The following is a 13,955-nucleotide window of genomic DNA, read 5'->3' as shown; positions in this document are numbered from 1 at the left end:
CGTAAAACATTAAAGGTCTAGATTAAGGATGGGGCCATATCGTACTTTGCCTAAAGTTAAGGGTGATAATGATAAATGTGCCTCATGCTTGCAGTTTCAAGAAACCCCCTGCTCCTCTGGAGTTGGCTTTCCACCACCAAGGAAAGCCTCCTCTACCTCTTCGTTAAGGCATAGAAAAATTTAGACCGTTTAAATTTAATTTAACAGTCTGTATTTAATATGAATAATCTGAATTAATATTAATAATTTTGTTAATAAATTTGCTGCTCTATTTATAATATATATACATTGTCTAAAATACATCAAAAAATTAATTTAAATTTTTAATATTAAATTTAAATCATCTATATTAAATTTGAACTGTTAAATTGATAAGTATATTTATTAAAAAAATTTATAATTTTTATATATTTTTAATTTAAAAATAAAAAATAAAAAATATTTATCTGCATGTCTCTTGAGAGGCTTCCTTCCACTCCCTACTCCTTGATCGCTTCCCAAAACCCACAAAATCATCCTTATTCTTCTTCTTTACTTCTTTTACCTTCAGCTTCATCATCGTCTCTTCTCCTTCACAAATGAGTGAAACTTGCCCTGCCCCAGAAACTTGGCATGGGGCTTCGCCGTTCTGATATTCCGAGGTTTGTTTCCTCCAAGAGGGAGATGGAGGTGCCTTCTAGAACATTTTTGAACTGGCACAAAAGAGCAGATTACACTGGCTTTCCATTCAACACTCGCCCACTCGCCCTGTCAACGTGGTACATTATTATCATCACCGTCGTCGTCGTCATCCCCACCATCGCTAACACTATCGTCGTCGGCTTCAACTTCGGCCTCCTTGTGGCGACTAAAATCCTAACAACTACCACAACTTTTGGCCGTTTTTAACTCTGATGGTTCTTTATCTAACACTTTTCTTGAAACAGCTGGGACTGGCAATAAGTGAAGCTAGATGAGTTTGATCGGAGATGTCTCGGGGAGTCCAATCTCCGGCAAATAACCTGACCCATGGAAAATATTGGGTGCTGGGTTTCACTGAGACCAGCGGAAGAAGATCGGAACTGGGAGTAGAAACTGACATGGCGGTGGAGAGCTTCGTGGAGAGTGATGAGGCGGTCTGATCTGATATAGCTCTGCAGAAGACGAAGAGAAAGAAGAATGAGGTGGAAGAGAACATGACACGTGTAAGATTCGTGGTCAAACCTATTGGTTTAACAGTCAAATTTGCCCCCTTTTTTAAAATTCCGAGCCAAAAAAGAAAAGGCAGGTAAAAGGAAGGCAGCAGGCCTCTCGTGAGAAAGTGTGGGAACATTTTTATCCTTTAAAAGATGCAAAGATAAAACATGTCTAAATTCCAACAAAATCTAGGACCCTATTTGGCACCATGGAAGACGAAAACAGAGATGGAATCACACCGGAGATAAGAGTAAAAATGGGTTTATAAAGTATGTTTGACATGTTTATAAAAACTTGAATTAAAAATATAACATAATTCCTAATCTCAATCTTAATACAAATCTATAGTTAATACTATTAAGTATAATTTTTAACTCCTCTTTTAATTATCAATAAACATTAATAATCTAAAAATCAACTTCTAAACTAATTTCTATTATCAAAATTTTCTTTTTATTTTATAAATTCGCACCTAAAATACTCAAAAATTAAAAATTGAGTCTCTAGCTTAGAATCATAATCCTATAGCCATAATAATTCATTTCTCATCCCAAATAATCATCTAAACCTCAATAAATCAACATATATTTTCAGATCTAGTTTAGAATTTGATCCATAAGCCATAAATTCAAAGATCATTAACAAATTTATACTCTATAACATTTATTATACTACTGACAACCTCAAAAACCATATTTATTCAACATAAATTCATCCCTCTTCCAGATCTTAAATTTTCTACCACTACAAACTCAGAAACCAAAGAAGAAAGATGATTAAGAAAAATTTTTAGAACACTTACTTAGTCTTGAAAAGCTTAAAATCACACCCTAAATATCCTATTAAAAACTCTTACCTTAAAAATTTAGATATTTTGCACCGGTGACTCGCGTTCTCTCCGCCTCAGCCCGCGCGCAGGAATGAATGAGGAAATGAAGGAAGGTAAGTTTTTATAAAAATTCAGTGGGTCCCACACATTTTTTTTATTCTTTTCTCTCTCTTCTTTCTTTCTTCTTCTTTTTTTATTATTATTATATTTTACTGTTGAGGCGGCGGCTGCATTCACGTTTTCTTCCTTTCTTTCTTGTTTTTACACCTTTTTTTTATTATAATAATAATTTAATAATATTTTTTTTATTTTTTTTAATTATTTTTTTTTAAATTTCTATTAACCCAAATTAACTATTAAAATTTATATTAGGATGTTACAATTCTCCCCTCCTTTTAGAAATTTTGTCCTCAAAATTTAAAATTAGTAACTATTAACTACTCACTTAATCAAAAAGACGAGGATAATCACGTCGCATACTGTCCTCGGTCTCCCACGTAGCATCACCTGGAGTCGTGCCCTTCCAAATTACTTTAACCAATCTAATGGTCTTGTTTCTTAATTGCTTGTCCTTGTAATCCACAATCCTTTCTGGTTCAGCTTTGAATGTCAAATTCTCCCTGAGTTCAATTTCCTCGGGTTCAATTATATGGGAAGGATCTGGTTGATACTTTTTCAGTTGTGACACATGGAATACATTGTGTATACCAGCAATTTGGGGTGGTAATGCTACTCGGTACGCTACTGGTCCAACTCGTTTTAAGATCTCAAAAGGCCCCATAAATCTTAGTGTCAACTTCTTAGCCTTAATAGCTCTTCCAACACCAGTTACCGGAGAGATTTTCAAAAATATATGGTCACCTACTTTAAACTCAAGCGATCTTCTCCTCTTATCCGCATAACTCTTTTGTCTACTTTGAGCTGTGAGTAATTTTTGCTTGATTAAAGCAATCTTTTGGGTAGTCTCATCAACAATGTCTGGCCCTAAAACAGTTCTCTCACTTAATTCTGTCCAACACAGTGGCGATCTATATTTTCTTCCATACAATGCCTCATAAGGTGCCATCTGAATGCTAGAATGAAAACTATTATTGTAGGCAAATTCAGCTAATGGCAAGTGACTATCCCAATTACCTCTAAGCTCAATGGCACACGCTCTTAACATGTCTTCAAGAGTTTGTATGGTTCGTTCCATTTGCCCATCGGTCTGGGGGTGGTAAGCGGTGCTAAAACTCAGACGAGTACCCATGGCTTCCTGTAATGACTTCCAAAAGTTTGATGTGAATCTCGGATCACGATCAGATACAATATTTGTCGGCACTCCATGCAATCTCACCACTTCTCTTATGTAGATTTCAGTTAATTTTTCGAGAGAATACTTGATATTAGTAGCCAGAAAATGAGCTGATTTGGTGAGTCGATCTACGATTACCCATATAGTGTCATGACCAGAAGATGTTCTAGGCAATCCTGTAATGAAGTCCATAGAAATGCTGTCCCATTTCCACTCTGGAATATCAAGAGACTGTAGCATCCCGGCTGGTTTCTGATGCTCAATTTTGACTTTCTGACAAGTCAAACAACGAGTTACATGTTCAGTTACATCTCTCTTCATCCTTGGCCACCACCAACCACGTCTTAAGTCATGATACATCTTAGTTGCTCCTGGGTGAATGGTATATTTACTCTGATGAGCCTCCTCAAGTAAGATATTTTTCAATCGAGTATCATTAGGCACACACACTCTACCTTTATATCTTACGACATCATCATCGGTCACATCAAAATGTTCAGCCTTTCCAGCCCCAATCTCTACCCTAATCTTATTCAAATAATCGTCCTTCTGCTGCGAAATTCTGATTTCTTCCCAAAAATTATTCTCAAATTCAGTAATATGTAGAGCAGCCAAACGATTTTCGACTACTTCTACATTTACTGCATGAAAACTACTCCATAATTCATGTTCTCTGACCATCATGTGAGCAGTATGCACAAGCTTCCTGCTCAGAGCGTCGGCGACTACGTTAGCTTTCCCTGGATGATACTTCAACTCAAAGTCATAATCCTTCAAAAACTCAATCCATCTACGCTGTCTCATGTTGAGCTCCTTTTGATCAAACAAATATTTTAAACTTTTATGATCACTGAAGACTTCAAAAGAAGAACCATAAAGATAGTGCCTCCAAATCTTCAAGGCAAATACCACAGCAGCAAGCTCCAAGTCATGAGTAGGGTAATTTTCCTCATGAGGTCTCAACTGTCGAGAGGCATAAGCCACTACTCGATCCTCCTGCATCAATACACAACCTAAACCTTTCTTAGAAGCATCAGTATACAAGGTATAAGGAGCAGTTGGAACAGGTAAGGTGAGCACCGGTGTGGTGGTCAACCTCTTTTTCAGCTCCTGGAATGCAATTTCACACTCGTTCGTCCAAATAAATGGAGCATCTTTCCTGGTCAACTTAGTCAAGGGCATTGCAATTTGTGAAAAACCCTTAATGAAACGACGATAGTAGCCTGCAAGACCCAAGAAACTCCTAATCTCTGTCACACTTCGAGGTTGCTCCCATTTCATCACTGCATCTATCTTACTAGGGTCCACCGCTACCCCTTCTTTTGAAACAACATGGCCTAAGAATTTAACTTCTTTAAGCCAAAAATCACATTTGCTCAACTTGGCATAGAGCTTGTGCTCTCTTAATATCTCCAAAATAATTTTAAGATGTCTAGCATGGTCTACCTCATCCCGAGAATAAATAAGTATGTCATCAATAAAGACTACAACAAATTCATCGAGATAAGGCCTGAAGATTCGATTCATATAATCATGAAGACAGCTGGGGCATTTGTTAACCCAAACGGCATCACTAGAAACTCATAGTGCCCATATCTAGTCCTAAAAGCAGTTTTAGGGATATCCTTTGCTCTAACCCTCAATTGATGATACCCTGATCTTAGATCAATCTTAGAAAACACCGCTGAATTGACTAATTGGTCTAACAAATCATCAATTCGAGGTAAGGGGTACTTGTTCTTGATGGTTACCTTATTCAATTGTCTATAATCAATACACAATCTAAGGCTTCCATCTTTCTTTTTCACAAACAGTACCGGTGACCCCCATGGTGATACACTCGGTCTGATAAACCCCTTCTCTAACAACTCTTCAATTTGTCTCTTCAATTCAGCTAACTCCGATGGAGACATCTTATAGGGTGCCTTAGAAATAGGCCCGTACCAGGTACGAGCTCAATTGAGAACTCAACCTCTCGTTCTGGAGGCAAACCGATCACTTCAGTAGGAAAGACGTCAGGGAATTCTCTCACTACTGGAATTCGATCTACACCTTCTTCAATCTCTGCCTTGATTGAGAAGAAAATCATAAAAGCTTGACAGCCCTTTCTTATACACTGTTCTACTTGAGCTGCAGACAACAACATAGGACTTTGGGACTCTACAGGGGTTACAGTAAGAACTGAGAGTGACACACTCTTTTTCTGACAATTAAGTACAGCTCCATTTGCAGACAACCAATCCATCCCCACAATAACATCAATCCCAGACAAAGACAAACAAATGAGGTCTATGGTGGTCTTTCGACCCTCATACTCAACCTCTACATTTAGACATGCCTTAGCAGTCCTTACAGTCAAACCAGCAGGAGTAGAAATCTTCACATCAAAAGGTAAGGTACACACAGGCAATTTACATCTTTTCATACATTCATCAGACACAAAAGAGTGTGTAGCACCCGAATCAAACAAAGCACAAACATCATTATCAAGGATTCGGATTATACCTCTGATAGCATTAGGGTTGTTAGCAGCCTCTGGCCCAGAGAGGGCATACACTCGTGCTGGTACTGTAGGTCTCTGATCATTACCCCTATTTTGGTTCTGATAGCAGAATCGAGCAATATGACCAGGCTTCTGACAGATGTAACAAACCCAACAATCACCAGAATGAAACTTCCCACACTTACTGCATGCTTGATTACTAGCAGCACCGGAAGTAGGAGTAGAGGTTGCTAGGCTCCTGTAGGACCCTTGACTCCCACTCTGATTCCCTCTGTAGCTTTGGCCCTTATGGTAGTAGCCCTTCTTCTTCTGATTTCTAAAGCCTCCAAAGATTTGGCTGCTCCTCTTCTCTACTCCACCAATAGGTCTGGTGTGGATAGGGGGCTTCCTATGAGGTTCTTTCCTCCTCTCTCTATCAGCTTCTAATCTAGCCTCTCTCTTCCTCCGAGAAACTATTCGAAGCTTATTGCACATCTCACTGAAGGTCTTGATCTCAAAAGGGGCTAACTGTTCCCTTAGATCAGGCCTCGCCTTCTCTAGTAATCGTTCAGCCATCCACTCTGTATCTTCATGTTTCTGGAGGTAAGTAGAGTATTTAGATAATTCTGAGAATTGTTCAATAAATTCATCCTCATCTAGATCACCCTGACGAAATGCATGAAACTCAGCCTCCTTTTCTGCTCTCAGTGCAGTAGGAAAATAATTCTCGAACAATATGGCTTTAAAATCTTCCCAAGTAAGAGAGGAATCATCCTTCGGTCCTGATGTTTCCCACCATTTCTTAGCACTCTTTTGTAGTAAGAATATTGCCAGCTGCACCTTTTGATTAGAAGTGCACACAACCATACGAAAAATACTCTCCAATTGATCTATCCATTCTTCAACCATCGCTGGCTTAAGATTTCCATCGAAAGTAGGAGGATTAAACTTACGAAAAGTACTCCAGATCTTTGTGATCGTGGATGTCTGTTGGTCAGAGTGGAGACTCACATTCTTCGAACTAGTCTCATGGTGAGAATAAGGAGGTAAGCCTTCATCAGCAGATTGGCTCGCATTGAATACCTTGGTATGGCTTCCTTCTTGTTGGCCATTTCCCTCTCGGTTGTCATTCTCCTTATATTGTCTTAAAGCGGCCAACTCTTCTTCTTGTCTCTTCATGCGGTCACTAAGATTATATAGTAGATCCATCATTTGCCTCATGGTTGGCTCATCCTGCCTTAGTTGTGACTGTATGGGCTCGCCCTGCCCGATTTGTTGCTGTGTGGGCTCCGGTTGTGGCAGTGAAGGTATGTCATTTCCTATTGGCTCTATAGAATCACCGACAATTTCACCACCTCTCCTAGTTTTAGACACCATCTCTCCCCTCCTAAAGGATGGAAGTCACATAATTAAGTTAACACTAATCTCAAGACAAGAAAAATAATGGAGAAGCATTATGATTTAATAATGTATATTGCCAATAAACTAGGTTAATGTATAACAATTTCATAATTTATAAGAATTGGAAACATGTAGCTCTGATACCAAAATTGTAACACACCAAAATTTTTTTTTTAAATAATTTAACTCAACCATAGTTGGGTTACAGCCACCCAACACATTTTTATATCAATAATTTCGATATAAAATATTTTATAATTGGCTTCAACTCACACACTATAACATTTCAGATAAATTTTTACCTCCACATGCCATTAGGCTAAATCACATTTGTCCATCCTTATACTCCCAACAAGTAAACTAAATCACATTTGTCCATCCTTATACTCCCAACAAGTAAAATAAGCAATTTAGTCAATTTTCAACACAAGCCAGTTATTTGGCCTTATAATCATGCCATTTTAACCAATCCAAAGTAAACCAAATATTAAAATTACAGTCATCCAAATTGTACCAAAAATAGAAATAGTTTGAAAGGCATGATTACATTTATATATTCATATAATTAACAATAAACAAAAAGCCCTAATATTGGCAATATAACACATTATAAATCATAAATTAAATACCCAAAAGAGACAGTGGATCTATACCACTAAGCCTCTGGGACTCCTCCACGTGTCACTCGTGGCTCTTCTCCTGAAAATTGTTAACCACATAATGAGACTCAAAAGTCCCAGTAACCAAAGCCAATTTATGATAGTGTATACAAACAGTTAAGTGTGTGCTTACTAAGTGAGAATTAAAAATAATATAATTCCAACAAATATAAGAAATATTACAATACACACAACAACCATCCTTATATCCCTCCATTAACCTCGAGCCGTAGCCCTCACTCGGTGCTAAATTACCCGGCCAAAGGTAGATTAGCCCGAGCCCTTACAAACCACCTATTGAGCTCCAATAGGGGCATACCACGTGGCACATAAATAAACAACAATAGCAAGTCTCCCAACACCTCCCACAATAATCAAATAAATTATAATAATATTGCACAATTATATAATATTACAAAATTTATAATTTTCTCAATAATCACCCAATTAACATGAAGTAACACTAATCACAAATTAAAAGCATGGTTACCTTGTGGCTTTTTCAATAAATTATTCCTTAAAATTTCTCTCTCACCACAATCTTCACCAGTAATACAATCTACAAATAACATATTATTTATAAATATTAGTTTCAATTTTTGAAACTAATAAAATAATTCTAATAATAGAATTAAAATATAACATAATTCCTAATCTCAATCTTAATACAAATTATAGTTAATACTATTAAGTATAATTTTTAACTCCTCTTTTAATTATCAATAAACATTAATAATCTAAAAATCAACTTCTAAACTAATTTCTATTATCAAAATTTTCTTTTTATTTTATAAATTCGCACCTAAAATACTCAAAAATTAAAAATTGAGTCTCTAGCTTAGAATCATAATCCTATAGCCATAATAATTCATTTCTCATCCCAAATAATCATCTAAACCTCAATAAATCAACATATATTTTCAGATCTAGTTTAGAATTTGATCCATAAGCCATAAATTCAAAGATCATTAACAAATTTATACTCTATAACATTTATTATACTACTGACAACCTCAAAAACCATATTTATTCAACATAAATTCATCCCTCTTCCAGATCTTAAATTTTCTACCACTACAAACTCAGAAACCAAAGAAGAAAGATGACTAAGAAAAATTTTTAGAACACTTACTTAGTCTTGAAAAGCTTAAAATCACACCCTAAATATCCTATTAAAAACTCTTACCTTAAAAATTTAGATATTTCGCACCGGTGACTCGCGTTCTCTCCGCCTCAGCCCGCACGCAGGAATGAATGAGGAAATGAAGGAAGGTGAGTTTTATAAAAATTCAGTGGGTCCCACATTTTTTTTATTCGTTTCTCTCTCTTCTTCTTTCTTCTTCTTTTTTTTTATTATTATTATATTTTACTGTTGAGGCAGCGGCTGTGTTCACGTTTTCTTCCTTTCTTTCTTGTTTTTACACCTTTTTTTTATTATAAATAATAATTTAATAATATTTTTTTTTTTATTTTTTTTTAATTATTTTTTTTAAATTTCTATTAACCCAAATTAACTATTAAAATTTATATTGGGATGTTACATTTACAACTTGACTAAGTATTGAAAATTAAACAATAACTATTTACAATTTGTAAACAAAAATGATAACTTGCTATTACAAGTTATAAATTATATTTAGGTCCCACAATGAGCATTGTCTTTATTATGAATTGTCATTTTTCCTTACAAGTGGTAAATGACTGTTATCTAATTATCAATACATTTAGTCAAATTATAAATGTATATAATTTGAAACTTAAAAATATTTTATAAATTTTATAGAACCTTTTGATAATAAATTTCTTTATAGATGTAATTTTCCCAAAAAATTAGGTGCTGCCAACAAGACACAAAAATGATCCACATAGCATTCCAAGTGGCACACGATAATAGGTGGCATACCATGTAAGCAAGGAGCAAAAACATCTTAGACAACTGTCACATTTTGTGGGCCCCAGTCCATTGATTTAATGGATGTTTCCCTCCCTTAATGATAAGGGTTAGTTTGCCTATCAGAACATTTAACTGCTCCTGAGTTCGAAGATAAAAATAACTTTTAATCTCACACACACACACATAATATAGAGTTGATGACATCAGGCTGATCAAAAACCGGACCACGTTCTCAAGTCGGATGGCATTATGGGTCCAACCAATGAAGGTAATTTCAACAGTTGTTTGTCCTAAGAAACGAGGTGCAAAGATTAACGTCAATTCAACAGATGATTACTTTCAACGTCATTGAGTGATCTAAGGGTACCCGTACTTGACAAATCGGCAAAAAAATATCTAAAATTTTAAATCTTCTGCTTTAAGGTTGGATCAACACGATTTACAATGGAAGCTTTCTGGAGATAAAAACCTCTCCATTAGTGTTTCTTTTTAATTTGCTTGTCTGTGATACATGCAACTCAGCTTAACTTCTACTTCTACACAACTGTGCTCATCCTAGTGATGGCCATACAAAAACAATTGACAGAGTCTTAAGATTTCAAGGCTTCACTACTTTCAGATCCTCTTCTTGTTTCACCTGATTCCTCCGAAAGTTCCAGATCTGCTACAGATGCATCAACCCCAAGTGTAAGATTCAAGAAAGATGAGAACTTCAACTCAAAAGAGAAGATCCAAAAGAAATGATAATGGAGATAAGAGAGACTGGTTGGAACAATACGGTATAGTATATATAGAAAGGCTAAAACTCAATGCCACACCCACGTGTTTGAAGCAGTTACCATATTCATCTATGATGAATATATATAACAGCAAAGAAAAAATAATTCGAGGTCCTAGTTGTTGTAGGAAAAGTTCTCAAAATCTCTTGCGAAGAACGGGTTTCTTTAATACTGCTTGCGAAGATTAGGAAGAAGACTGAACAATTATATGGACTTCCGAAAAGCTGGATGATCATCATTTTGGAGAAGTCAAGATGAAGAGGAATTAGTCTGATAAGTTGAATAAGTTAAAATTAGAGAAATAATATTCGAGAGAATTATGGGAAATTGCATTCTAAGTGATTACAGCATCAACTTGTCAGAAGATTTCAACAGTAAACGCCTTTCTCTGATGATAAACAAGTATAGAGAACTCTAAACTCAAATTTTATAAATATAACCTAAGAAGAGCCAGATATAAGGAACCCCAACTCAAAGTAGACAACTAGTCCCTGAGAATCTATTCAATAACTATAAATAAGAACCAGAATTCAAAGAACCCATGGAAAGTTTTTATCATGCAGAACAGAGGAAAAGAAGCTGGTACTTCTTTCAAAAAAGAAGAGGAAGAAGAAGCTGGTACTTCCAACTTAAATAACTCATCACAGACCGAACCCTTGGAGACAACATTGTTTATGCAGGCAGTAACTTAAATGGTAAAGTCAGCAGCATTATAAATCAGATATTCCAAAGACAGCAAAAAATTATAATGTGTGTGTGTAATCCATGAGACACTGTCACTCTCAAGAACCCAATGGCATAGCCTTGTCAAATTTTGCAGTAAATACCCTAAAAATGAGTTCATTTTCTGGATAATCCACTCCCCTGCTTCAGACTAGTGTCATACAAGGTATAAAGCTATCAGGGTTACACTGATGTTTTATTTGAGTAGCAAAGAGACAGGAGATCTTTTGTTGACCCTAAAGAAATTGATTTTGTTTCCCCAAAGCGGGGGACATCCTCTGTTGCCTAACAATGGCTTTTGTGGCATTAACACATAAAAGCAAATCACGAACCACATTAGCACAACAATTGAAAAGTTTGCAGTAAATTCAATGAAGAACTATGTATATACCTATACACACAGACAGATATATATATATATATATATATATTCTTAAAAAATGAAATATCTTGTCAGATAGCTACCAGAAACATGGAATTAACATGACTTTGAGCAAATTTGAGATACTTTACAATGGGTAGTGGGCGCAAGAAATAGTAATATGCTGACAGTCAACAGTGAGGATATGACAATCCTACGAAATCACAACCCCATGCCAGGGGGCATAAGCAAAAACAAAATTCAAAAAAGAGATACAACAGTGGATCTAATAGTTCTTCTTCTAGTCATGTCAGGGTTTTAAAGATCAAAGAGCAAATAATAATAAGTGAACACACTATAAAATAGCACCCAAGTTTAATCAAGAAAAGTAGGCGACAAGTTCATATCACACAGAAAATGATAGCTTATATTGCCCAAAGGATCTCATACATTGTTATTGCTAAACAAAAGACAGCGAAGGCATTTCTTAGAAATGCGATGGGGCTACAAATATTGTAAATTGTCAAATAGAAGCATGTTTATCAGATTTTCCTTTTCCTTTACTCCCATCGTCTGAATTATTGAGATTATCATCATCAACATGTTCAATATCCGGTTGCTTAGACACCAGGGTGTCACGTTGTGTTGGAGCGGTACTAGATCCAGTCACTGATTGTTGATAAAGAATTCCCCCTACAATGGTAAAAATCAGACAAACCAGACCAAACGGGCTAGCATGCTTATCCCAAATCATCACATTAATGGCCACAGTAAGAAACTTGTTAACCACGCCAGTTACAGTGAATGCTGTTGCTGAAACAGCTTTTCTAGCCGCAAAGCCAAAGAAACTGATGAGCAAACCGAATACACAGGACAATGATACGGCTGAAAATGCGGTTACGTCAAACAAATTTCCAGATTTTGATCTCAAAGCAGCAAAGATTTGAAAATTCTCTCCCGTCAGAAACCAAAATATAGGAGCCATCATAAGGGACAGCAGATTATTGTACAGCACAAAACCCCATGTGTTCAGCCCAAGATTCATGACCATATGTTTGAGATAAACCATCTCATAAGTAATTGTCACCAAATAAGCAAATGCCCATGAATAGGCGGTCACACTAAAGGCAGAATCAGTGGCTACATGCCCAACAGCTCCTCCAAGAATGATCACCAGCGACAAGAATGAGAGCTTTGACGGACATGGCTGCTTCCTGAAAGTAGTGTCAGCTACAGCGACAAGAAGAGGAGTTAAAGACCTAAAAACTATGAAAGTGTCTACATTGGCATGTCGAAGAACATTGGTATTGGTAAATATTGCTAGAAAGAAAACCCCAGCAGCAGGCAAGAACTTCATGGCCATCTCCACAGTGAAAGGATCATGCCGTAAAAACCCCAGTTTCCCTAAAACCCAAACTCCAAGAAATGAAGTTAGGTACTGTAATGCGGTTAAAAGGCCAGGGTAATTGAACACGGTGATAGCATACTTGTTAATGATCGCAAGCAAGCTAGAACAGAGTGCATACCCAACCACAAGACTGGTAGTGGTGTAGTACGACTTGGGGGCATCAAATCGAATTGAAGGCATTGTCTATCTCCTTCACCAAAGTCACCGTCTAATATAATATCTTGGGAAAAATTAGAAACAGAACCAAGGGAATGGTACAGACATTAATTGAAATGTCGCACTAAATGGCATCAAAGCGAAACCTCGCTTCTAGGTATTGAAGAAATAGTCAGATTTTGCACAAAAAGAGCGGAGTTTAAATAAAAGAAGATAACCGTCAGATTCAAGGATGACGGTGATTAACCATACATAGGGTGAGTAAAAGCAAGGAAAATAATCTCAAAAAGAAGGCTAGGGTCGTCAGGTCGACGCTACAAAAAAAGGGAGGTTTTGAAGATGGAAGAAGAATTAGAATGGCCTCTTACACATTGAAAGAAAAATCTCTAGTGGCAACCGATAGGGGAAGAGTGAAAATAATGGAAGCAGAGCCATGAAAGGAGGAAAAAACGCGTTAATTTGGGCCAATCACAATGGAGGGAGGGAGGGGTGAGTGGGGGACGAAGCAATTTATTGGAAGAAAGTCGAGGATGATTGTTACGTGGACCTTGCGTATAAATAATGGAGAAAATGACCATTAAGGAGCCTCTAACAATATTAATCCTAATAAAGATCATAATATTTTGAAATTACAATAAAGAATCATGATTCTTAATTGAAATAAAAAATATAATTTGTAAAGTGGGAGTCACTAATATTACTTGAAAATTCACTAATTCAACTTAAGAAAATTACTAACGTATATTATGAAAACATAAAATCTCACTTTGGAATTAATTGTTTAACAAAAAGA

General features: G+C 36.3%; 1 protein-coding gene across 1 annotated transcript; it reads right to left on the bottom strand.

Annotated features, from left to right (window-relative positions):
* Positions 1–11,958: 11,958 nt before the first annotated feature.
* Positions 11,959–13,616, bottom strand: LOC129295923 (GDP-fucose transporter 1-like). Its single transcript, XM_054934521.1, has one exon. It carries the CDS (start codon positions 13,184–13,186, stop codon positions 12,122–12,124), a length of 1,065 nt encoding a protein of 354 aa, XP_054790496.1. The 5' UTR covers positions 13,187–13,616; the 3' UTR covers positions 11,959–12,121.
* Positions 13,617–13,955: the final 339 nt, after the last annotated feature.

Source organism: Prosopis cineraria, unplaced genomic scaffold (genome assembly GCF_029017545.1).
Source record: "Prosopis cineraria cultivar Desert tree isolate PC_DT_omini unplaced genomic scaffold, ASM2901754v1 PC219, whole genome shotgun sequence".
NCBI lineage: Eukaryota > Viridiplantae > Streptophyta > Magnoliopsida > Fabales > Fabaceae > Prosopis > Prosopis cineraria.
Note: the sequence above shows the minus strand (reverse complement) of the source record. Positions and strands in the feature narration are given on the sequence as shown.

What these genes read in the sequence shown, in the direction of transcription:
- LOC129295923 (XM_054934521.1), bottom strand. Translation starts at nt 13,186, where the DNA reads ATGCCTTCAATTCGATTTGATGCCCCCAAGTCGTACTACACCACTACC.